The 26973-nt window shown below is 42.8% G+C and overlaps 1 protein-coding gene across 5 annotated transcripts in view; it reads left to right on the top strand.

Moving 5' to 3' along the window:
- Positions 1–26973, top strand: part of nkain2 (sodium/potassium transporting ATPase interacting 2) — a 70534-nt gene that overhangs the window by 29392 nt on the left and 14169 nt on the right. For all 5 annotated transcript variants that reach the window (XM_058057092.2, XM_078798877.1, XM_078798878.1 and 2 more), the window contains 3 exons: positions 11052–11189; positions 12107–12187; positions 21355–21555. In XM_058057092.2, coding sequence (XP_057913075.1) covers positions 11052–11189; positions 12107–12187; positions 21355–21555 — 420 coding nt within the window. The remainder of the gene's footprint in view (positions 1–11051; positions 11190–12106; positions 12188–21354; positions 21556–26973) is intronic.

The following is a 26973-nucleotide window of genomic DNA, read 5'->3' as shown; positions in this document are numbered from 1 at the left end:
ATTTCAAAACCTGTCCTACTTATTTTTCCTCATAATATTCACAGTTTATTCATTCATTTTCTACCGCTTTTCCTCCCGAGGGTCGTGGGGGGTGCTGGAGCCTATCCCAGCTGTCTTCGGGCATTAGGCGGGGTACACCCTGGACTGGTCGCCAGTCAATCACAGGGCACATATAGACAAACAACCATTCACACTCACATTCATACCTATGGATAATTTGGAGTCGCCAATTAACCTAGCATGTTTTTGGAATGTGGGAGGAAACCGGAGTACCCGGAGAAAACCCACGCATGCATGGGGAGAACATGCAAACTCCACACAGAGATGGCCGAGGGTGGAATTGAACCCTGGTCTCCTAGCTGTGAGGTCTGCATGCTAACCACTAGACCGCCGTGCCGCCCATTCTCAGTTTATTCACATCAAATTTTACCTTTTTTTCCTCAGTAGAATTGGATTTTTATTCCACTGAGCAGTACAGTGGAGTAAAATTGGGAAGGTCCGTATAGTAGAAGGTATCCCACTATTAGGGTGTCCATCGGTACGCTCATGGAGGGAGGGTGGTGCTGGCGTCGTTTGATTGGTGGACACCACTGGCCGAACCAAACTAAACTGTCTCGTAACTCACGCGGAAACGTGTCTTGCACGTGCACAGACAAGGCATTCACAGTCTTCAATCAGCCCAAGCGCCCGGAGAGCCAGTGGGCCTCCTGCAGGGTGTCGAATCCAAAGATCCATCCACAATGAATAAAAGAGACGAGCAGTGGACAGTCCCACAGTCAGAAGAGAAGATTGGTTGAAATACCAAGCTGATTATCCTGCCATTCTGACATTTAAATGTCACGTTTACATAAAGGAACGTTTCCGAGGAGAATATTAATCACACTTGTTAATTCGCAGGAAGATATGAAATTGATCCGTGGTGAGAATGACACAAAGAGCTGATGAGGAAGGAGGTTTGGCGGATCGGATTCCGATGCAGGCTTGATGTCAGCAGTTCTTGTCTTTATTCGCAAATATTTGTTTTTATTTGAGATGTATTACTATCATCATAGGAGCAGCGAATGGTGCACAAAATGGAGTCCTGGACGTAGTATTTACATGAGGGGGTCCAAGCTGTGTGACATATGGCAGGAGAAAGTGTTTTTTTTTTATTTATTTTTTTTTTTATGTGACAAATATGTCGAGCCAATAAAAACAGCCGTGTGCCGCAAAGGGCCACCAGGTTGCACTTTTGGACACCCCTGATTTAGATATATGACCCTCATGGGGTTTGTTTACATCTTGGGGCTTTAAAGAGCGACTAAAACTCAACCAAATTGCTCATTGCAAATGAAACGGCAGACTTGGAATCCATCTGGTCGTTGTAAGTCATCAGCAGCATGAAGATAAATGACCTTAATGGCGTCCCTGCGAGTGCCACTTCTCATCACTTTACTCTTTAACAATCTTCATCTTATCTTTCTTCTTCCTCGAAGACGCACAAGGAGACTCTTGGCAGCTTAGGCTGATGTTGCTTGCGTCTTCTCTGGCCGTCCTTTGGCGGAGAGAAATGTCATGAAGAATGACACTTTGATGGGCCCAGTAAAGTGCAAAGCAGATGAAACAAATGCGTTTCATTGCTGAGACCGGCCAATATTCTTGACATCAAATACTGTTTCATGCAGGCAGGCGGGCACGCTGTCTCGCTCAGCACAACCTTTTCTCACAAAGTATACCCAAAATTTATACTTCCGCTATTTATAACCGGGGTGTTAATGTAGCCAAAGAACTTCATCGGAAGCAGAATTGGAGGGAAGTTGCTATTTCCTAAATTAAATTAAATTAAATTAATTAAATAGGCAGCATTCATCCACCAAACATGATTTATTCATTAATTCATTCATTCATTCATTTTCTACCGCTTTTTCCTCACGAGGGTCGCGGGGGTGCTGGAGCCTATCCCAGCTTTCTTCGGGCGAGAGGTAGACCCTGGACTGGTCGCCAGCCAATCACAGGGCACATATAGACAAACAACCATTCACACTCACATTCATACCTATGGACAATTTGGAGTCACCAATTAACCTAGCATGTTTTTGGAATGTGGGAGGAAACCGGAGTACCCGGAGAAAACCCACGCATGCACGGAGAGAACATGCAAACTCCACACAGAGATGGCCGAGGGTGGGAATTGAACCCTGGTCTCCTAGGTGTGAGGTCTGTGCGCTAACCACTGTACCGCCGTGCCGCCTTATTCATTAATATATTTCTGAAAAACCGCAAAGCCATGAAATTTTAACCACAGTTGATTGTAAACAACATCCAACATTTTAAAGCACATGCAGAGGTAGATGGTTGCTAACCACTCATGAAAGATAATAAAAATAAAAATAATAATAGATTTTCAAGGCATGGTGTGAACCCATTATTCATTCACTCAGTCACACGCTAGTGGGGGTAAACTACATCTGTAGTCACAGCTGCCTGAGGGAGTGTGATGGAAACGCGGCTACCAATTTGCGCCTACGGCCTCGCTGACCATTCATTGACAGTCATACACCAATGTGGGCGGCACCGAAAGCAAGGTGGAGAAGCGTCCTACCCAGGGACGGAGGGTGGCGCATCGAACCGCCAACCTTTCGGTTTCTGCTGGTCTAACTCTCGAGTCACTGCCTCCAGATACTTGAAATGTAGCTACTGCCATCTTGTGGAGTTCGTGTGGGGGGGGGGAGTACATCAGGAGGTTGCCTACAGCCACAGCTGTATTTTGTTTTTTTTTACCCAATTTGAGCCCCCTAGTGACTATGTTAAGTAGTATTGTACTTTTCCTGTCTAGAGTGTAGATTGTGTCTCTTAACCACTTTAAAGTTATAATAGGGACCCTAAAGCTAATTATGGCACAAACTAGCTAGCACTAGCACTAGCTAAAAGAACAGCAGCTGCTTTATGTGTGAATTCATTTTAGCTTCCATTCTTCCATTCAGCTTCCAAATGACATAAAGGTCAGAAAGCTTGGCTTAGAATGGGTGTGTGTGTGTGTGTGGGGGGGGGGGCTTATAACCATGCACAATTCCAATAAAAGTAAGGTACCAACACTGCAGTCGCATGTAACGCTATCTGCCTCACGCTTTTACTTCTACCTGACTTCTCCCGGGGCTTTAGCAGCAGCATCATTTCCATAGCAGATGTTTGCAGCAAGTCATCAATGACTTCGTATTCCTGTCAGCATCTGCTGCCGAATGCTAAGAAGATGGAGAAGACACTCTCCTCTTCATTTTGTCGTCGCTGCGGGACAGTCCTTGCCGCGCTCAACATCTGCCGTTAAAAGTACACGCTCTTCCAAGCATTTCCTCCGCGACAGAATGCCGGTAAAAGGTGTTTTTATTTGGTGAAACAGAGCCCGGAGCGATGCATGGGTGTGCTATCAAATGTTTCCAAATCCTCTTGATGGAACGCAGCAGAGATCTCCGACATGTTTGTGTTGCTAGTTCCTCGCTGCGTTCGCCAAATGAAAGACCTTTGACACTGGGACCCATTTGAGACCGCCATGCCGACCACACGAGGAAACAAAACAACACCGAGAAGGTTCTTAGATGCTGGTTGACTTCTGATTTGTTTGACTTTAGAAAGAAGGAGGTTGAAGATGTGCCTCGGACGTCCTAATTACATATTGTATTATCATGAATGAACCTATTAGCGCTTGGTAGATAAAGCCATCGTGGGAGGCTTTGTAGTGGAAATAGGTGTGTCCCATGACGTGACCCCCCCCTGCCCCCCCAAAGCGTGCTATTTGAGTCAGACACGTGCACAATATGGTTGCTACCAGGCTTCTTTTAAGGCCATGTGGTACGGAGGTCACGTGGATGTCAAGTGCAGGTTAAGTGAAGCTCTTATTGGTCTTATCAGCACATTTGCCTAAAGGATGTACAGTGGGGGGTGTGTGTGGGGGGGGGGTTCACTGCTATACTGTAGCTGAGCATGCAGTATTACACCTCTTACTGATATGATTCCATAGTGACACACACGTGCTCCTGAATGGGGAGATCCCCCCCCCCGCTGTCTCTGCTCTCTCAACCTTAACTAGCCACAAATGCTTCCTAATAGCTACCAATGGAGATGAATTGATTGTTGTGCCACGGCGATCGATCGGAGATTGCTTTTGCACCACTCGCTGGGATGATACTGTTGCCGGGTGGGCGGCGGGCTTTAATTAAGTTAACAGTAAACCACCACCACTTCTGCTTTTATTAGGGGAGTAAAGTTTACGATGACCAAGGGGGTCGGAAAGAGGGTTTTGGGAGGGAAGTTATAAAAAAAAAAAAAAGAAAATCCTCTTCATTTTCCGGCTGGTGTTATCCACAAACCCCGCCTCCATCTCTTCCTTCACACGTCTTCTAACTATCTGTGTCATTCTGTTCCGCAACCCCCCCTTTCTATCCCTGTTGGGCCATAACGGGATGAGCAATTTGATCAGCAGGTTTTTATTTTTTTCATATTTTAAAGGTCAGAGAGCTGAGCGGAAAACTCTCAGCCCAAGCGTAGCCGGATTGCGTCAGAGTAAGGATGAGCTGGAAGAAGGGAGGCGGGTGGAAGATGTTTGAGAACAAAAGACAATGAGGATGGATTCAATTTGTAGGTGCAGGACAGGAAGAATAAGCGGATCGGTGATGAAGAGTGAATATCGGTGAGGAAGTCGCCCCGCAATGTCACTCTTCTACTAGGCAACCGCTGCACACAAAAGGGGGGAACATTGGTCGAAACATGCACCCCTGCTGTGTTGCCTGTTAGTTTCCCTGACAAATAGACCACAGGGTGGCGCTGTTGTTAACTCCTTCCATACCAGTTTTTCTTCTAAATTCAACCCCTTCAGTACCGACCATTCATTCATTCATTTTCTACCGCTTTTTCCTCACGAAGGTCGCGGGGGTGCTGGAGCCTATCCCAGCTGGGCGAGAGGCGGGGTACACCATGGACTGGTCGCCAGCCAATCACAGGGCACATATAGACAAACAACCATTCACACTCACATTCATACCTATGGACAATTTGGAGTGGCCAATTAACCTAGCATGTTTTTGGAATGTGGGAGGAAACCGGAGAAAACCCACGCATGCACGTGGAGAACATGCAAACTCCACACAGAGATGGCCGAGGGTGGAATTGAACCCTAGTCTCCTAGCTGTGAGAGTACCGACCATATTAGACGATTTTTAGGACACACAGAATATTGTGTCCTAGGGGTATAAATCTCATTTTTCATCAGAAAAAAACTGTTTTTTTCTACCTTTTTCTGTTCTCAGTAATAATCAGCAGTAGAGCATACGTAGGTAAGCTTCAGCAAAATGTCAAAAAGACAGAAAAACAGCTTTTTGTTTTCACTGTGACGCAATTTTTTGCTTTTGTGACAGCTCAAATCTAATCAACTACACCACAACATAAACATGACAAAAAGGGTCTGTTTTACAGCAAAATAACCAAAACACAGCATGCAGAGCCATCCCAAACTGCTCTCAGTTGATGGGCAACATTCCTTATTTGGGAATATATTATGGCTAATCTGTCTTACTTGCTTAAGTGATCAAAAAACGACATTTTTGCTTGATGTTGTGTAAATGAGTTTCACTCACTGACTGGGTAAACACACTAAGATGCTGAATGTGTCAACCTCGGTAATCACAGCGTCACTAGCACACGTGTCTATACTGTATGCGGATGTGCAGCCTTCTGCACAATCCGCCTCGCGTTAGGCCAAAATCCCTCATGGTTTAAGCGACTCGCTTGTCTTGTCGAAAGCGTGTTTTTCCCAAATTGGCGAGATGAGAGGAGCTTTCAGAGTATCCGTCCATGTCCTGCTCTTCTTTCATTAGCATTGTGTACAAGTTCTCTCAGCAGTATTGCACAGAAAGGCTAAATTGCAACAAGACAACTGCTGCTGTCGGTGCGTCACGGCGAGCTGCTTGGGAGGAGGAGTGTAACCTTCCTGGGCAGCCACGACGACATCCAGGGAATAAGAAGCTGTGAGACGATTTAACAAAAGGTGGAGGGAGAAATGAACTCCTGTGGGTGCTGCTAACCTTTATGATCCAGACGCTTTTCGGCGTGATGATGCAGTACATGACTTTTCATCGGAAGTCTTGAACGTGCGCTAAAGACCAGCCTCGGTTACAAATTGTCCCATGGCGACAGCAAAGTTGTATGGAAGCAGTCCGCTAGCAGGGAAAAATCAGATGGCTATATTAGCTGGCAAACAAGGAATTACTGTGATTTTAACGTAAAATAACGAAACGTTTTAGTGACTTTGTGAGCTAAATTTAGCATTTAAGGCTTGTTAGCCGCTTTTCATTCATGTGTGGCATCAAATTGCTGTTAAAACATGCTGTCTTTAAAGTGTATACAGTATGGGAAGCACAAAGTAGCACCCTAGACCAGATTTTATATTAGTTTTATACGTAGCTTGTATTGTCTTCAATTTGTAACATAGCATGTCACCCAATTTACATGGTTGACAATGGATAGATACAGGGTCAGGCAAAATGAGCTGAGACATTTGTGGGTTAAATAAAAGGCAAATAAAGTAAAGAAACAAAAAAGTGTTTTTATTTTTAAAAAGTACATATAATGCCATTTTTTTCATATAATGCCATTGTTTTTCGTTTTTATTTCAGCCATGAAAGGACTGGTGAGCATTGCGCTTTTATTGTGGAAACGTTTATCAAAACAAACAAATCTGTAACTGCAACACAACGAGCGTACCGTTTGAACTTCAAACTTGGTAGACATGATCCAGTACCAGCTCGAAACACATCTTCTTACCGACTTTAGAGCTGAAACAAAAATCAACCGGCCGACCTCGCACCGCCAGAACTGATTTAATTTTTAAAACATAATGAAAACAGAATGGCATTATATGTACTTTTCGAAAATTAAAACACTTTTTTGTTTCTTTACTTTATTTGTTTGGGATTGGAATATTTGCGTTATGGCATGTACCATGTCACTACAGCGCTTTAAAAGTATCTTTTACAAGCTTTTTGTGAAATCTAAGATGGTATCTATAACAGACAATAAATATAACCTATGCATTTAACCCAGTAGGGTGGTTTTGGTTTGGAGTATTTGAGTTACATCATGTAATATGTTACAAAAGTGCTTTAAAAGTAACTTTTACAAGCTTTTTGTGAAATCTAAGATGGTAACTATAACAGACAATAAATATAACCTATGCATTTAACCCAGTAGGGTGGTTTTGGTTTGGAGTATTTGAGTTACATCATGTAATATGTTACAAAAGTGCTTTAAAAGTAACTTTTACAAGCTTTTTGTGAAATCTAAGATGGTAACTATAACAGACAATAAATATAACCTATGCATTTAACCCAGTAGGGTGGTTTTGGTTTGGAGTATTTGAGTTACTTCATGTAATATGTTACAAAAGTGCTTTAAAAGTAACTTTTACAAGCTTTTGTGAAATCTAAGATGGTAATTATAACAGACAATATATAACCTATGAATGTTGTTTCTTTACATTATTTGCCTTTTATTAAACCTATAAATGTGTCAGATCATTTTGCCTGACCCTGTAGATAGAGAGATGCCCTAGCGGAGATTCAAACCCAAATCTTCCAGATTTCCTGACGTTGTTGTGATGTTCAGACTATCCCTGAATGCACCTTGCTGTCTAGAGACGTGTTTGAGCGGGAGATACATAAACAGTGAGGCAAAGGCAGCGTTGTTGATGTGTGTGGCTATAATAAGCCCCATGAAGACTCCATTTCATTCATCTAGTTTACCTGGCTTCCAATGTAGCTGACCTTGAAACGCTTGGTGATACAATTTATGTTGCTCCACAAGCTGAACATTGACCAATCTAAACTGTATGAGCTTCTGCAGAGAGTACAGAAAACAGAAATAAAAATACTGTTGTATCAATAATAATAAAGACAGATAATTGCCACATGCTTGGGAAAAGGTGCAGGATGTTCTTCTAAAATAACTCCTAGTGGTAAAATGTGTGTCACTCTCACACACATACTCACACACACACACACAGATACTTGAGATGCTTGAGAGGCGCAAGATTGACAGCTCAGAGATGAAGGTGTTGAAAAGGAGGAAACAAGCAGATCCTCCTGTGGATTTGGAGGCGATTTGATGGCCAACGATGGAGCGATATCAAAGAATTATTATCGTTCCAGACAGTGAGGCAGCTGCACTTTGTCGTACGACCATTAGCCGATGCTACCAGGAGACAAAAAGTGCCTTTGAACAAAGAGACAGGCAATAAGCAGCGGACACAACCCCCCCTAATTTGACTGTAGCGGCTTTGTAAGGCGTGCTAGCATACATGTAATACAGCTAACCTCAAATCATCATTACACAAAAGCTCAGACCTTTGGACAATTAGTTGCAAAGTCAAAGACATTTTGTTTGATGTCGGCCATATTTTTCAACCAATCATACTCAAATTTGACACACAAATGCTCATGAATCCGCTAAAAGTGGGTACAAAATTTCAAAAAAAGTTACAACGGGTGTTTTGCAGAGCTGTGTGATAAATTTCAAATCAATACGGTTGAATTATGAATTTTTGATGACATCGCATATTCCAAAAAAGAAAAGAAAAACACAAGCAACTTTTGTGCCTGGGAGGCATCTTAAAGGAGCGCACATCGCTTGGCCTGATGTGATTGATGATGTCCGTATTGCATATTAGGTGAGTCCCTGCATCCCAGCTGGACCTTTTATTATCATGATGAAGAGGAGGGGGTCGCCCTGGGGTTGAGGGGGGGGGTTCAGTAATAGGCTGGGAGGTCCCCTGACTTGTTGTAACGTGCGTTTACGGGAGAAAATGAGCAATTGCGGCGTTAAGTCATGGTGGATAGGAGGGACACGCTTTTGCATAATGACATGGAGATGATACACAAAGAAACACACGTGCACACATTTCAGCACCAGCTGAGCCCACTATGTGTGTGTGTGTGTGTGTGTGTGTGTGCTCGCGTAACAGCAGGCACTTTCAAGTGCAAGGCACCCAGACCTGCCCTGACGCACACACACGCACAAGCACACACACACTAACGATGCACGTGTGGAAGTGCATAATATGTTAGCACATTAAAGTCATTAGTGCGCCTCTCTGCTTTTTTGTATGTGCTATAAACACTAAAAAGTGACTCTATGGTGTTTGTGTGTGTGTTTGTGTGTGTGTGTGCTGGCTGTGAAAGGCCGTAGTGTCACCATATGGTCCCACATTAGCACATGCTCAACTCAGCCATGCAGAAGTGTGTGTGTGTGTGCGTGTGTGTGTGTGTGTGTGTGTGGGTGCACGGTGAGAATAATCGGCAGTAAAGCATCTGTTTATGTTTCATGAGCTGTGATATTAGTTGATTTAATCCTTCTCCTTCAGTACGATACTGATCATTTGTTCACTTCCTGCATCTTAGGGTGCGTTCACACGTGGACTCTGTGACTATCGTTCATTTGGTCAAGTGGGCCACAAAGGCGCTTTAAAAGTATATTTTACCACCTTATTGTGAAATCTAAAATGGCAAATAAACCAGAAAATAAAAAATAATGGATGCATTAAACCTAGAAGGTGTTTAGGTTTGGAATATTTGAGTTATGGCATGTACCGTGTCACTAAAGTGCTTTAAAAGTATCTTTTACAAGCTTTTTGAGAAATCTAAGATGGTACCTATAACAGACAATAAATATAACCTATGCATTTAACCCAGCAGGGTGGTTTTGGTTTGGAGTATTTGAGTTACATCATGTAATATGTTACAAAAGTGCTTTAAAAGTAACTTTTACAAGCTTTTGTGAAATCTAAGATGGAAATTATAACAGACAATAAATATAACCTATGCATTTAACCCAGTAGGGTGGTTTTGGTTTGGAGTATTTGAGTTACTTCATGTAATAGTGCTTTAAAAGTATCTTTTAAAGGCTGGTTGTGAAATCTAAAACGGTAAATATAATGGAACATAATAATTTGGTTTGGAATACTGAGTTCAGTCATTGTTCTTCAAAGATGATAAATAAATACAGGAGTGAAACAGTGAAAACATTTCATAATACAGACTATAGAATAGTAATTTCTAATGTTTACATCAGTCTGTTTTAAGTAAAGAAATACAGGACCTGCGGTATACTGTAGATGATACCATATGAAATAATATCTGTAAATATTAGACTTTTCTTCTTTCACCTGGCTTTGTCTTTGTTCCAGTCTAATTCCGTGTGTGTTGTATATATTTAGCATCACACGCCGCGCCGACTTCATTAACGACCACAGCGGGAGGCTTTAGCAGGCGAGTCAGCCGTGACGCAGAGATTACTGATTACACTTCTATCCTGCAATAATAATGATGATGATAAAAGCATAAATTGTCACCATGTCCTCCTTAACCTCCTCGAGTGCATTAGTGCATTTTCAAGTCATTAGAATTCCAAATAAGATGCACTAATGCAAATTCATGATGGTACTGGTAGCTTCCTCTGGGGGTAAATACAGCATTAAAGCATTGTTTAATGAGGTTATTATTATTATTATTATTATTACCCAATTGTCGCCTTCAGTCAACAACGGAACCCGCCTGAAGCAAAATTATTGACTTATCCAACAACGCATCCAAGACCTTCATGCTCAGCTACGTCTATCTGCTCTCGCTCCTGGGCTTTCGGTGTAATGGCAACACCAAGAGATGGAATAGAGCGTGAATGCTTTAGTGGTTAATAAACCTTGAGCTTCAGAGGCTGATTTTGCTGGACATATCTTTAGTAAATATCATTTATCTGTCATCTACAAGGTGTTCAGGGATGATCTTGGCATCAAAGTAAAAACAAGGCTTTGATGGTGGCTCTCGATGTGGAAATTGCTCAGAATACATGAAGCCGCTTGCTCACTGAGTTTGAGACATGACATATTTATGCACTTGACATATAACTAACCATCCCATAAACATGAACGGCACAGTTAGTTACTTGGATCATTTGGTAATCAGAAAAGGAAAAATCCATCGTCTTTAACTTGTTAGTGTGAACGAAATGATTTTGAACCTTTGTCCCCTCAGGTCAGCGTCTTGGAGCGTCAGATCATCGACTTCCTGGGCTACCAGTGGGCTCCCATCCTCACCAACTTCATCCACATCATTGCGGTCATCCTGGGCCTGTTTGGCACCATCCAGTTCAGACCGCGCTACGTCACCGGGGTGGGTGATGCTACTGCTTTTATCGCTTATGCTTGAGTGGAGTGGTACCTTGGATTTTAGTTGTTAATGCATTCCAAAAGGTTCGATGGAAAGGCAATGTTCCTCATAGGAAATAAGGTACATCTAATTAATCCAAAAACAAGGCTTATCATGCAGAATGAGAAATAAGTTCGAATGATGAATGGACTTGTTGTTTCTCGCCTTTTTTTTTTCTTTTTATAATTGTTGGCAATCGCAACTTTCTTTGGCCCCGTGGTGGGTTATTTAGCAGTCACCTTCAATTAAAAAATGCGGTGATAGTGAGTCCGCAATGTGTCGGGTGCTTTGTTTTGGCACTCGCATATGTGGAACGATACGGTACCGAGACACTGAATGCCAAATTTTGGTATTTTTCACTGAAAACTGGAGCATAGGTTTGACTGTATTTGCATGCAGTCATGTGAAAAAAAAATTCAAACTCTTCTACTCTGAAACCGCTGCACACTAAATTTTTCAACACTGCTGTAATTTTTCTGCCAACCCATAGGAGGGATCGGAGTGACTTGACATTTCTCTCTGCAACTTCAGGGTGTTTAGCCCAATCGTCATGACATTTTGTACACACCAAGAACAGACCGAGAAGCACATCAGTGCAAATTTTAAGAAAGATTGATTGAAAAATATGGCCGCCATCAATCTAAATGTCTGCAGGCGGCATTTAGGAACTAAATTGTCATCAACCATTTCTTGAATAATAATAAAACTGAGGATATATTTTTGCTAGCAAGACCAACGAGGCATTTTGACCACAAAGGTCATTCATCAGGACCAGCAAAATAAACTGTAAACAGTGTAATTTGCACGCCAGGCCAGTAGTTGGCGATGTCACAGATGTATGCTATGTGCTCACTGCCTGCTCTGCCTCTGTTCTCCCACAGTACGCCGCCTGGCTGGTCGTGTGGATGACCTGGAATGTTTTCATCATCTGTTTTTACCTGGAGGTGGGGGAGCTGTCCAAGGTAACGTTTAGTTTCAGTGTATCGCTTTTATGCAAGCTGCCCAGTCACACCCAGGAAACAGGCCGCCCGCCACCGTGCCCCATCAGCTAAATGCGACACCCGACAACCTCAGCATCCTGCTTTATGTGTCAGATACATCATAAAAAGCCAAGAGCAAGTAGCAAACACAAGATTATATATTCATAAATCATGTCAGTCACGTCCTTCCTGTTTGCAATATACCCATTTACAGCACAGTCGGCACAATGAGACGATTCTAATCGCAAATGATCTACTTGGACAATTAATTAAGGCCAATCAGTGCTCTATAAACACAAGAAATCAGTTGATGGAAGCCTTGATTGTCTTGATTGCGCTCCATGATGTGGGAATGAAAATAAGAAGAAAAAAGTGTTGTTGTTACTCACTGAAAATGACTTCTTTGGAGTGTGTTTGCAATCAAGAATCTTCCCAGCACTTAGTAACCAGTCACTTATTAAAATGAGTTGAAATGAGTTCCATGGAGGCAGGCTTTGCTAGTGTTATTTATGCTTAAATTGTGCTCTGTATTGTTTATACAGTACGCATGCAAACTTGCAACGCACACGTGCTAGTCAAAACCATGCTCTGATGTTATGGTCAAAAATGTTATCAAATCCACCCCCACCTATGTCAATAACTACTTTGATTTGGTGGGGGTGGGGGGCAAAGAAATAGCAAACTATTTCCAATATTGTTTTTTGAAACGGGTGCGTACAAATGAAGGCCAGATACCCTCTGCAGTTGAGTCAACTATGAGGAACTATGACCTAGAACAGTGTACGAGGCTGAAATGTCATTTTAGAAAAATGGGTTGGTGTTCTACAGCCCCTCTGGGTGGGATCAACACATCTGTCGTCAAATAAGGCCGACCCCCCCCCCCCTGGTTAATTAGCTGCACCTTCATCAATTAAAACGGCGTCCAATCAGAGCACGGCACACTGCACAGCTTGCTTTTATGACCAGAGCAGTATGTGTGTGTGTGTTAAGATGAAGGGCACATTAACCTTGACCTAGTTATTACGGGGGGGGGGTGTGACACCTCCATCATGCACCAGCTGTTATACAGCTCCATCAGCAGCAGTCCCTGCCTTGTTTACCGACCCGTTACTCTGTATTGTATGTAAAACAAAGCCCCATAAATAACGTGTGTTTCCACATTAAAAAGCCAAGACTTTGAGGAATTCCCTCGCAATAATAACAATAAGCGGGAAAGTGCCTCATTAGCATTTTGTACTTGCGGGCTATTAGCGGTAACGAGCGTTGGCTTAACGCGGCCTCTCTCCTCGCTTTATTGTCGCCTTATCGGCTCATCTCGGGGCTAAACCCACATCCGTGTGTAGCACATAGGCATGTCGCCGTGGCAACTGAAATGAAAGATGCCAGGCAAAAAAAAAGTCAACTTGCGGACGTGTGACACCATAAACACTTTCACACCGATACCGATAACTGCTGATCATACCGATATGATACAGATGAAGAAATTAGGATGCCACCCAATGAGATATGATGACATTACTACCACACTATCAGGAGAACCAGAGGATAGAGCCAAGGGAGGCAAGACCTGCTGTGGCCCAGCAAGGTGCACTGTATTCAGGCACATGCTCCGAGCAGCCAGAGTGATGCCACGGACGTTTCAGGCAAACCTTTTGCACTTTTCAAATTTCAGTGGCTGAAATGTTTTTTTTTTGGGTGCTCGATGTTTATTTTTCCCCTTATCGCAGAACGTATGGTGAGTTTGTTTACAAGTGAGCTCAGGGGAAGTTACGATATGCCGTTAACGTCACAGGCATGAGGAAAAAGGAGCTCTTCATTTGCTCATCTGCAAAGTATTTCATATTTCATACTCATATTTTTCAATTTTGGCAGCGTTCCACCCGTACCAGCGATGTATTCATGTTCTTGTGGTTCACCTTGTAGGGAAATATTTCAGAACTCCGAGTGCTGCTTCTCTTCTCATCCTACATTTCCATGTCGTTCGTCTCCACTCAGCCTATAATCAAGTCTCTCTCCAGTCTTCTTAATTGCCTTTCTACTTCTTCGTCTGCTGCTGCTGCATTTATAAGTCAAGCCTTGACTTGCCGGCCAATTCTTCTTCCCGTTATGAGACCTTATGTACTGTCCACTTGAGTACATCACTAAAGTCAGTGTACTTGTTACTTAGAGTTCATTTGACACAAAGCAAACGTGACAGACTCCATTTTTCTTCATTAAAAGACATCTGACATCCTTTTTGTGTATGTCATTGCCAAACGCTAACAACCTCGTTGTTCCCCGCCCCTCCCGGTTGTCCAGATTATGAAATCAAATCATGTAGCAAAACTATTGTAGTGGTAGGTTACCGGGACATAATTCACCCCGGAATGATCGATAGGGGAAGAGTTGCCACCCGGAGGGATGGCGCAAGGGACGGGGGTTTTCCGCTTCCTGTTGTGGTTAAGAGACGGGGCTTTCATGTCTTACGTAGCAAAGAGTGCAATTTAATGTTTGCAAGAAAAATAAAGTTTTCTCCCGGTAAGGCGCCCCCTTCCGGGCCAGGCGTGCCAATCTTGTCCCCTTCACCACACCCTTCTCCTCTGCCGCAAGCAGTATACGCACACGGCGGGGCCGTGCGGTTGTCCCAGCACACACGGACGATTTTGACTATGGGTGAATTCTGGGGGGGCTTGTGTAGTGGTAGGTTACCGGGACATAATTCACCCCAGAACGATCAATAGGGGAAGAGTTGCCACCCGGAGGGATGGGCGCAAGGGACGGGGGTTTTCCGCTTCCTGTTGTGGTTAAGAGACGGGGCTTTCATGTCTTACGTAGCAAAGAGTGCAATTTAATGTTTGCAAGAAAAATAAAGTTTTCTCCCGGTAAGGCGCCCCCTTCCGGGCCAGGCGTGCCAATCTTGTCCCCTTCACCACACCCTTCTCCTCTGCCGCAAGCAGTATACGCACACGGCGGGGCCGTGCGGTTGTCCCAGCACACACGGACGATTTTGACTATGGGTGAATTCTGGGGGGGCTTGTGTAGTGGTAGGTTACCGGGACATAATTCACCCCAGAACGATCAATAGGGGAAGAGTTGCCACCCGGAGGGATGGGCGCAAGGGACGGGGGTTTTCCGCTTCCTGTTGTGGTTAAGAGACGGGGCTTTCATGTCTCACATAGCAAAGAGTGCAAGAAAAATTAAGTTTTCTCCCAAATTCGACACTCCGCCTCAGACTCCAGTTCTTCGGCGTTTCACTATAGTTTTTATACACTCTTGACCCTGGAACAGATCATTTCTGTGTCTAATATTTCCCACAGTAAAAATAATCTGCCCAAATTCAGGTTTCAGGCTGCTCGGGAACCACAGAGCCAAGATGAGCAAATGTAGAGTTGACAGAAAGGCGAGGTGATATCAGTCCATCACACCCGTTCCTTGCAGTGTGGCTGTAATGCTATGAAAATAAGTCTTTTAAAAGATTTCTGACAGCATCCTGTGTGGATTTGGAGTGGAGGCTGTGGAGCAAGAAGCATATTACCATGCATTCAGACACACACGCACACACACACTTAGACAGCCAACTGTCAGCCGTCCACTGTCATAAAATGGATGCACCACCTCCTGGGTGACAGACGCACACACACACATATACACACACACACAGACACACTCGGCTGTCAATCATTCATTGAGTGGATGGCGTGCTGCGCGGAGTTTCCATGGGAGTGGGGGGGTGTTCTTAGCGTAGTGCATGTGTTAAAGCGCAATTGCGAGTGTAGGTGTCGCTTGCTCACTTGTTCAAGGTGTGGTTTGTCATGCGAGTCATTGGCACGCGCACACACACGTACACACACACACACAGTCCGCGCGTTTTTGGCAAGACTCAAATCAGAAGAAGGTGTCCCCCACGCACATGTACATAGAATGACGTGTGAAGACGTAGGCGCGGTTCACACTTGGAGTTTGGAGCTGGCTAAAAAAGATACAGAGTGAGCTGTGACATATTATTAATATTTTGCTGCACGCACCAGCGTTTAAATGACATAAAGGTATTTAAATGTCTATTTTACAAGATTTCGGTAAATATGACGGAATATAAAAATAACTCATTGAACTCATCAAATGGCATTTTGGTGTGGGATGCGTGTTACATAACACGTCAGTCACAAAGACGCTTTAAAAGTATATTTTCAAGCATGAAAAATTATGAAATCTAACCACATCCCATCAGGTTGGCTTGGAATATTTGAGTTCCATCACATAATATGTCTGATAAGCCTTTGTTTCTGTTATTTATTGTACAGCAGGGGTCTCAAACTCAATTTACCTGGGAGCCACTAGAGCTAGGGTCTGGGCAAGGCTGGGCCGCATCAGGTTTTCCAAAAAAACAAAACGCATTTATGAAAAACAGAAAAATATACAAACTTTTTCAGCGCTTTGGTTCCGATTTTCTACAATAAAAGCTCTGATAAAGCATTCCACTGTTCTCAAATATCTTCATTTTTATTTTTCTGCACAAAATAAGATGAAAAATAAATAAACAAATCAATAAAGAAAATCAATCAGTAATAAATAAATATAATAATAATAATAAAACAGCAAATAATAAAAACTTAAGAAACCACATATAGTTGGTGGGTAGACAAATTATTTTTTCAGATTAAAATTAACAAAGCATTATTAGAGCCCTGTAGACATGACAAAACACGACTATAGTCACGTTTATACTTTTTTTATTTACAACATATTGCGCAACTGCAGGGTCTTGAGACACATGCTAAATCGCAAACTAGAGAGCTAGCGACCTAAACGGTAGCCTTCAAGTTATTTCCTTTCAACTTAAATAGCCAAAAACTTACCACTTCCACACGGATAGGGAGGATAATTATTAACAGTTATTTAACCTTTAACATGAACATTAATCAAACGTAATATTTTTTTCTGGGTACATGATACCATACAGCATCCATATCAAACTTGCGCGGGCCGCACTAACATTAAACTTTCTTATCAAGGCGGGGGCCTCAAACTAGTGTCCTGCGGGCCACATTTGGCTCGCAGGCCACGTGTTTGAGACCCCTGTTGTTCAGTCTTCGGTATCATGGCGAAACTAGCAGCGAAAGGCCCCAAAGTGCCCACAGTATCTTTGGTCTTCTCATATTTGAGAGTCCCCACCAGCCTTCACACATTACCTTGCAAACAGTACTGGCTAGCCGAGAAAACATACCACTGTTCTTTTGAGGTTGAGTCATGTGATATTCATGCCCGCCGCTGATGGAATGACAGGAAGCTGATTGCCGTGAGGAAGAAATGAGCAGATGTCAAAGTAAAAGCATATGACCCCGCTTGACTGCCTTTTCATCATCAACTTCTATCACTAGAGCCCAACGTTTCAGCCGACGTGACGCGTGATTATTCGCTGTTTACTGTATGATTTCACACGCGGCAAGAATTAGTGCCGGCTTGTTGAAACAAAAGCGGCTGATTGAACCCAGATTGAGTGCGACGATGGCTTTCATCGCTACAATTACGTCTCTATGTGGCAAATCGATAAAAATGACTTTGCTGTAAAAGTCGCTGGATATGTCTGTTCCTATAATTGGGATCCGACGGATGGAAGCATTGATGTTTATTATCGGGAATGGAGACAACTTTATGGACGCACGGCAGAGCTAAACGTAGGATAACTTAAGTTTGTACTAATATTTCTCCCCCAAACATTTGACTTTCTCCAATTACGACCGCTTTTCAAACCGTTATCTTTACAACTTTCTCACGTGCTACAAATCATTATCAAAGTAAAAACAGTAGTTATATAATGAGGTTTCACATTTAGGCTAGACCGGCGGCACAGCGTTCGAGTGGTTAGCGCGCAGACCTCACAGCTAGGAGGACCAGGGTTCGATTCCACCCTTGGCGATCTCTGTGCATGCGTGGGTTTTCTCCGGGTACTCCGGTTTCCTCCCACATTCCAAAAACATGCTAGGTTAATTGGCCATTCCAAATTGTCCATAGGTATGAATGTGAGTGTGAATGGTTGTTTGTCTATATGTGCCCTGTGATTGGCTGGCGACCAGTCCAGGGTGTACCCCGCCTCTCGCCCAAAGACAGCTGGGATAGGCTCCAGCACCCCCCACGACCCTTGTGAGGAAAAAGCGGTAGAAAATGAATGAATGAATGGTTCCAGACCTGATGTGATGAGTGAATTTACACAAAGTAGGATTACTTATTTAGCGAGGATAAGCGAGAGCCCTGTCTAGAGTCCTCTAGACAGGAAACAACACCCCTATAGTCACCTTCATGCTCCCATTACCCAATGTAGTAGATAAAATAAGAGATATTAATACATAATATAGACTCACATGTTAGCATCGGGAAAGTTCCTCGTTGTTGTTCTTTTTATATTTCCTGTTCCGTATGGTACTTCCTGCGGTGTCTGTTGTCTCATCAATGTAACATTGCTGACGCTTTGCGAGAAGTATCGAAAACTACAAAGCATCCCAGCGTCCTTGAATGTCGGGCAAATAATAAATGCAAACACTGGCGTGATGCCAAGGAAAGAATATATGAAAACTTGGATGTTTACAATTTCATAACAAGTCCTAGCTACCAAAGGGCTAGATCATTTTTGATCATTCAACGGCAAAGAAAGTGAACTTTTTTCAGCTTTCTTATTGACTAAGAATGTTTTATTGCTTTGGGTGTTGCCGGCGGTCTTTCAATAATCCGGGGAAACTCCTGAGAGCTTAATTAGTTTGAATTAGCACCCATCATTCGTGCCGTTTCACCCTGGTCTCACCGAGGGCGCACAAGGCATCGGCGCTATACCATCCAGGCGCCATAGAAGGTGTTGCTGATGTTGGAGGGCCAGGATATTATTGACTTGAGCTCCGCTCGGGCAGCCACCTGACACCTCCCCTTCAGCACATATGCACACACATTCACACAAATAAAAAAAAAAATGAACCACATCCCCCAACCAATTTGAAAGAAGAGAGGTGCTTCAGGCATTACGGGTTAAGGTCTCATCCAGCGCCCATGGGAAATCAGGGCCAAACAACGTAGGGAGATGCAGCGTGACTGATGATATTGCTGCCAAATAACACCAAGTGAGTTGCAGAGGGGCCAGCAGAAGAAAATGATGGAGTCACAGATGGAGATAGTTTGTTAAATAGAGTGAAAAATCGACTTCTGCCAGAATAAAGCTTATTTTCTGACCTCTCTGGTTTTGTGGACGCCCCCCGAATGTCTCGTTGTTGTTAGCGCATCCAAAGCAAACATTTATTTACTGCTTGGTTGACTGGCTGCATGACCACTGGAGCTTGTGTTTGTGTACATTTAGACCACGTATAATCAGGTCACATGTCTATGTGGGTGTGTGTGCGCTGCGTGTAGGAGCCTCTGAAGTGGAACAGCCCTCACATTGTATGAATAGGACTTTTGGGATAAAAATGCCTATAAAGTCGGACAACATGTCAGCCTGGATTGGGGCATCCCTATCCACCACATTATGCGGGCATTCCGGGGTGAGCTATAGAGGGGCGTTTGTGTTTGGGACCACTGAAATATTACACTTTTTTTGCGAAATTATTGTTTTTCCATATCCATCAGCTCATGATACTTGCTCAAAAAACCCAGATTATTTTACATATTTGTATGTTTTACTTTCCCTGCTAGGTCATTATGTTTATGAAGGAGTCATTTCCTTCTTTTTTTGGAAAAATAACTTGTTACTACAAATAATGACCTTTTTAAACACTGGTGAAAACTAAGACAACCCCAAGTGCACACTGCGTATGTTTTATTATTTTTGGTCCGGATGACTGTGACACTGGTAAAGCATGCTTTGTATATCCAGTAGGATTTGCTTTGTATTAATTGTTGCGGAGCGCTGCACGGCGGTCGAGTGGTTAGCGCGCAGACATCACAGCTAGGAGACCCGAGTTCAATCCCACCCTCGGTTATCTCTTTGTGGCGTTTGCATGTTCTCCCCCGTGCATGCGTGGGTTTTCTCCGGGTACTCCGGTTTCCATAGGTATGAATGTGAGTGTGAATGGTTGTTTGTCTATATGTGCCCTGTGATTGGCTGGTGACCAGTCCAGGGTGTACCCCGCCTCTCGCCCAAAGACAGCTGGGATCCAACACCCCCCGTGACCCTCGTGAAGTAGAAAATGAATGAATAATTGTTGTGGACGATTGCGATGAACAGCTAAGGCCACAGGTTAAAAAAACAGGAGCACGAGACGGAAATGAAGATAAACAGAAAGAAAGGGGAGGAATATCTGCGACAATAGGCGGCTGACGACAAGAGAGAGAGAGAAAGCACGCAGCAGAAATTAAGTGCGATTTTTACTCATTACAAAGACGAGCACAACACAGGGAGAGGGTATTAATCAGAGCTCAGCGCTAATGAGGCATTAAGTCATTACACGAGAATAGAAAGAGAGCCAGAAAAAGAAAAGGAAAGCACAATATAAATTAATTAGAGGGCGAGGAGAGAGGAACATTAGTGAGAAAATGAACATTTTGGAAAAGGATGTGGCACAGCTGAAGGATGATGTGATGGGTGGAAGAACGAAACCCGGATGAGTCGCCTCACGTATGCAGAAACTGGAACGACCCTTTTGTTCCTTGATGCAATGTTTGCATTTTATGTACATATTTTATACTTATACTTAACATTCACTTTCACTTTTCACTTATTTTCATACTATTATGACTTTAAAAAGTATAACTATTTCAACTTTAAGCTACTAAAATGTTACAGTTCCTCATAGTATTACGATATTATTATACTTTGACAGTAAAGTTGATTTTTGCTGGTTTAAACTTTTCATGTTGTAGGAAGTCAACACATCATCAATGATGGACACCATAGAGGGGTCACCGGGGGTTTTTGTGTGTTTTAACTTTAAGGCCGCTTACCCTGTGGCGAGCCAACCAGGAGGGATAAATTCCAAACAGTGTCACCGTTTAGTTTCATGCTTTTGAATGCGTCATCTTTCGGTGTATTTTTAGTCACAGCCAACCTCTCTATTCATCTGTCCGTTCACTGGAGATGACAAACTGTTTGGCTTTAATGAAAACATCTTGACATTCAGCTGTGACCCCCCCTCCCATCGCTCCTCATCATGTTGAGCAGCCGTTTAACCTCACTTTCCCTCTCTCTGCAGGACTCTGACCTTGTCCTGACGTTTAACCTGTCCATGCATCGGTCCTGGTGGATGGAGAACGGCCCCGGGTGCACGGTGACTCTTGTAACCCCTCCCCCCGCCTGGGCGCCCGAAGACCACCGCTACATATCGATATCGGGCTGCCTGATGGACTTTCAATTTGTGGAGGTGGCTCACTCCTCGCTGCAGATACTGCTGGCTGTAAGTACTTTTTCAATAGCGCAACAGTCCTACATTGATGTGAGGTAGTTAAAGAGTCCATAGTATTGTATTTTTTACCCATTTTAAACACAGTCTTGGAAGTGTGCTAGCCTTGCTGGCGGAATTTAGACTTGTAGCTGTAGCTTTAATGCTAATGGGCTGTGTTTGCCCTTGTGTGTTTCCAGGAAGTGCTATTGTGCACTCTATCCACTTTTTACATAAACACTGTAATTAGCAACATTAGCATTGCTATGTGGGCTTAAGTGCTAACATTACTTTCACATTTTAACAACATCATCATGCTAGGTTAGCAGATGCAATATATCACACCAAACAACATAACATTAAGGAGTGGGACAGGAGGACAAAAATGTTAGCAACATTAGCATTGTTAGTTAAAGTGCTAACATTACACTCACATTTTAACAACATCATGCTAGGTTAGCAGATGCTATGTATCACACACAACAACATAACATTAAGGAGTAGGACAGGAGGACACAAACGTTAGCAACATTAGCATCATTAGTTAAAATGCTAACATTACGCTCACATTTTAACAACAACATCATGCTTGGTTAGCAGATGCTACGTATCACACACAACAATATAATATTAAGGAGTGGGACAGGAGGACATAAACGTTAGCAACATTAGCATCGTTAGTTAAAGTGCTAACATTACGCTCACACTTTAACAACAACATCATGCTAGGTTAGCAGATGCTATGTATCACACACAACAATATAACATAAAGGAGTGGGACAGGAGGACACAAACGTTAGCAACATTAGCATCGTTAGTTAAAGTGGTAACATTACACTCACATTTTAACTACAACATCATGCTAGTTTAGCAGATGCTATGTATCACACACAACATAACAATAAGGAGAGGGACAGAAGGATACAGATGTTAGCGACATTAGCATTGTTAGTTAAAGTGCTAACATTATGCTCACATTTTAACAACAACATCATGCTAGGTTAGCAGATGCTATGTATCACACACAACAATATAACATTAAGGAGTGGGACAGGAGGACACAGACGTTAGCAAAATTAGCATCGTTAGTTAAAGTGCTAACATTACGTTCACATTTTAACAACATCATGCTAGGTTAGCAGATGCTATGTATCACACACAACAACATAACATTAAGGAGTGGGACAGAAGGATACAGATGTTAGCAAAATTAGCATCGTTAGTTAAAATGCTAACAGTACGCTCACATTTTAACAACAACATCATGCTAGGTTAGCAGATGCTATGTATCACACACAACAATATAACATTAAGAAGTGGGACAGAAGGATACAGATGTTAGCAAAATTAGCATCGTTAGTTAAAATGCTAACAGTACGCTCACATTTTAACAACAACATCATGCTTGGTTAGCAGATGCTACGTATCACACACAACAATATAATATTAAGGAGTGGGACAGGAGGACACAAACGTTAGCAACATTAGCATCATTAGTTAAAGTGGTAACATTACACTCACATTTTAACTACAACATCATGCTAGTTTAGCAGATGCTATGTATCACACACAACATAACAATAAGGAGAGGGACAGAAGGATACAGATGTTAGCGACATTAGCATCGTTAGTTAAAGTGCTAACATTATGCTCACATTTTAACAACAACATCATGCTAGGTTAGCAGATGCTATGTATCACACACAACAATATAACATTAAGGAGTGGGACAGGAGGACACAGACGTTAGCAAAATTAACATCGTTAGTTAAAGTGCTAACATTACGTTCACATTTTAACAACATCATGCTAGGTTAGCAGATGCTATGTATCACACACAACAACATAACATTAAGGAGTGGGACAGAAGGATATAGATGTTAGCAAAATTAGCATCATTAGTTAAAGTGCTAACATTACGCTCACATTTTAACAACAACATCATGCTAGGTTAGCAGATGCTATGTATCACACACAACAACATAACATTAAGGAGTAGGACAGGAGGACAAAAACGTTACCAATACTAGCATAGCTATGTGAGCTAAAGTGCTAACATTACATTCACATTTGAAGAGCAGCATCACGCTAGGTTAACCTATTTGTTGACGAAATCATTATGATCAAAGGTATGATGGGATAGTTTGGGAGGGCGTCGTTAGACATTTTAACATGAATAGTGAAGCCTAAGAAAGGCGGTCTTGCCGTCATGACAACTTCAAAAGCGACATGTTGAGCTGCACTTTTCTATAATAAGGAACCTTTTAAAGCGGTTAGACTTCTTCACCTCTTCTTTAATCTATGCCAAAACGATTTCCCGCCGCCTGCTTTCCCCCCGACCCCTATCTTAGCCTCGCCCTCTGCAACCTCTCCTCTCCAGCACAGTCAAACTGGGGTAATTAGCAGGACCCGAGAAGACCAAATAGAGAGCGCCAGTGACGGAGGCCTGTCACCTTTCATCACCGCCTTTGCTTTGTTTGCATACTTGTGCATAGCAGTGAATAAAGCGTCACGTATATGTGGCGACTGCCTCGGTTATTAAATCAGCAGAAACAGTCTGGGTAAGCAGGTGCCTCTGCATCCTCGTCTCTTTGGATGATGACGGCCTCCCACCGCCTCAGTCGACAGTGATACTTATAGCGTGGCTGAGCGCCAAGCCGCCACACAGCTGTACCACTGTCTCCACGTAATTGGTGTGCGGAAAGGCTGTCATGCTTCATGAGAGCACACACACGCACACACTCTCCCTCTCCCTCTCCCTCTCTCTCTCTCTCCCTGCGAACCTGACCGCTTCAACGGCCGGCTGGTTGGCTCAAATTGGTGGAAATGCTGTCAGAGTTCTTAATGGTGTCCGTTCTACACGTCGACTTGCTGATGAAGTTGTGGGGGTTTGTGTTGGAGTTTGGGATGCTGGATGCCGGCTGGCTACTATCAAATTCGAGAAGCGAGAATTTGCAGTGCAGAAAGTAAAACTGTTTTGGAGGACCTCTCTGCTCAAACTCACTGGAGCTGAGATGTTCCAAGGCCTTCAATGACTTCAGCTTTTTAGCTTCACCAATGATCTCATATCCAAAGTCTCCTTAAAGAAGCAGTCTCTCTCATCTTCTGTAAGTTTCAGGTGTGATATACTTATAGGTTATCACATGGTTTGTCTGGTATCAGGCCAGGTATCATACCCCCAAGTGTCAGTATCAGCCCGAGACCGAAGGTCTTATTATCACATACTATTTAATCATGAGCTTATTATCACGTACTATTTAATCAAAATACCATTTTGTTTCCAGAAAAATGTCAGTTTATTACATGTATTATATCTAAACAGTGTAAACACAATAATTGCAAAAATATTTCAACAATAATATTTTATCAACAGTCTTATCTTATCAATGTCTGACAATTAAAGTTCCATTAATCAAGTTTGGGTTTTTTGGTGACTGGAGAAGCACTAGGCACTAAGCACTCGTGCGCTGTTCTCTGATTGGTTGTTTCACGGGCACGATACCAGAGCAGCGCGCTCTGAGTGGACAGCTACGGGGGCTGATACTGGACATGGTTAAACTCTATATTTTATCAGTATCACCGCCCTGGGCTTTGACACAGTATCATTTCGGCCTTTTCCCGTATCATTCATGGGCGCTTTCTAGGGTACAGGGTCAATTAATATTGTAGTATGTGATAAAGTATGTTCTTTCATCAACTTTTTTTTTATTAAACTCTTAATTTTTTATTAGTTATTACTAGGGATGTCCGATAATTATCGGCCCGACATATCGGTTGATATCGGTATATCTAGTAATTACCTATGTTTTGGGCCCCTGGCAGTCAGGGGACCTGCAAATTCTCCTGACTTTTCCCTTTTTTTACAGCACACCTAGGCAATAGCACTCATCATACATAAGTTGAAAAATGTCTAATTAATCCATGTGATCGGTATCACTACGGGCCGATTTCACTCATGGATGATGGATTTGGGAGTCAGCACTATAAGACCCGGCTTGAAAAACATCTTTTTCCAAGCTACTCCACACATTGCAGCGTCCAGCCCTGTAAGTCAAAGGATGTTTGGGCCTGAAGCGTTTGCTCCTTTGCTGAGCCAGCGTCTCTTCCGCTCTCTGCAGCCTCATTGCCCCTGAAAATGACTTTTGCTGCACACGTTAGCGGGCCGGGACGCGCACACAAGTCGCGCGGTGCCGCAATGCACATTAATATCCTGTTAATATTCCGTCCACTCAAATATTCCATCTTGGCGTCGCTGCGTGTAAACATAATATCCTGTTGACGAAGAGGGGAGGGGGGTCTGCTTGTATTGTCTGTTGGTGTGAAGGAACCCAAGTAAGATGGATGAGCGGGGCCGTTATTAGACTAAAGTCTTATCTTTCTTTCCTGTCGCACTGCCTTCTCACCAACCTTATATTTACTTTTAACATTCATCATTGCTTTCCTCACACACGTTGGCAGCCAATAAAACACAGTCAACATTTTCAGTGCAGACTGTATGAAAGAAGCATTGTTGGTTCCACTGGAGACATTTGTTTCTTCAGTGGTTTCAATCGAGGACAAAAAAAACATCTTAATTATTCCGTTATTTACAAATTGACATACATTTTTAACATGTGTGTATATAATGAAATAAAATATCTCTAAGCTGTTAAACATTTAACAAAAATACATTCATCCCTCACTTCATGATGGTGCAAACATCACGCTCTCAGTCGTTCAAAAATGTATTAATAAATCAATGCTGTTTCATGACTGAATACGGCATAAAATGATTCCATATTTAAGACCATTGTACTTATTCTTGGCCTAGATTAAGTATTTTCAAGCATAAATATGTCTAAATGTTATGGCTGAGATCGAGTGAGGTGGATTAAAAGGTTCTCCTCCCTTCCATGTGGAAGTGGTAAATAAATTGGAGAACTCGTACGCTTGGTAGCTTACCGTCGCTTATATCCCTGCAGTGATCCCATAGCGTGTGCAATGTGATATAAACTAAGAACAATAAGAAGTGTAAAAGTAACTATAGGGGTGTTATTTCATGTGTACAGGGCTCTAATAATGTTAAAACCCGTATTTATAAAGTCATACAAGAGGTTTTCTATGCTCTAACTAGGAAAGTATTGAATGATACTTGACTGAAATGCACTTATTGTGGTGGGGTCTGGAACCAATTATCAGGAAACTGTTTAGAAAGGTCCTGGAGGCCACCTAAAGTGGATCACCCGATGAGACCACGATTCCGCCACCTCCAAGCTTTACGAAGCGACTTTGCAAAGTGATGGTGCAATTTTTTTTTCGCACCCAAACGATAACTGATAATCCCGGTAAAACCGAATCAGCTTTGCGGCCGTATTTTGTGAAGATGGCGACATTATTTCAACTCTTAATTGATTCCATCCCGTTTCCTGCTTGTTGTGGTTGATAAGTACGTTT

Source organism: Doryrhamphus excisus, linkage group LG19 (assembly GCF_037039965.1).
Source record: "Doryrhamphus excisus strain RoL-2023G ecotype Guam linkage group LG19, RoL_Dexc_Guam_v1.1, whole genome shotgun sequence".
In the NCBI taxonomy this organism is placed as follows: Eukaryota; Metazoa; Chordata; class Actinopteri; order Syngnathiformes; family Syngnathidae; genus Doryrhamphus; species Doryrhamphus excisus.
This window is presented reverse-complemented; position numbering and strand designations above follow the sequence as displayed.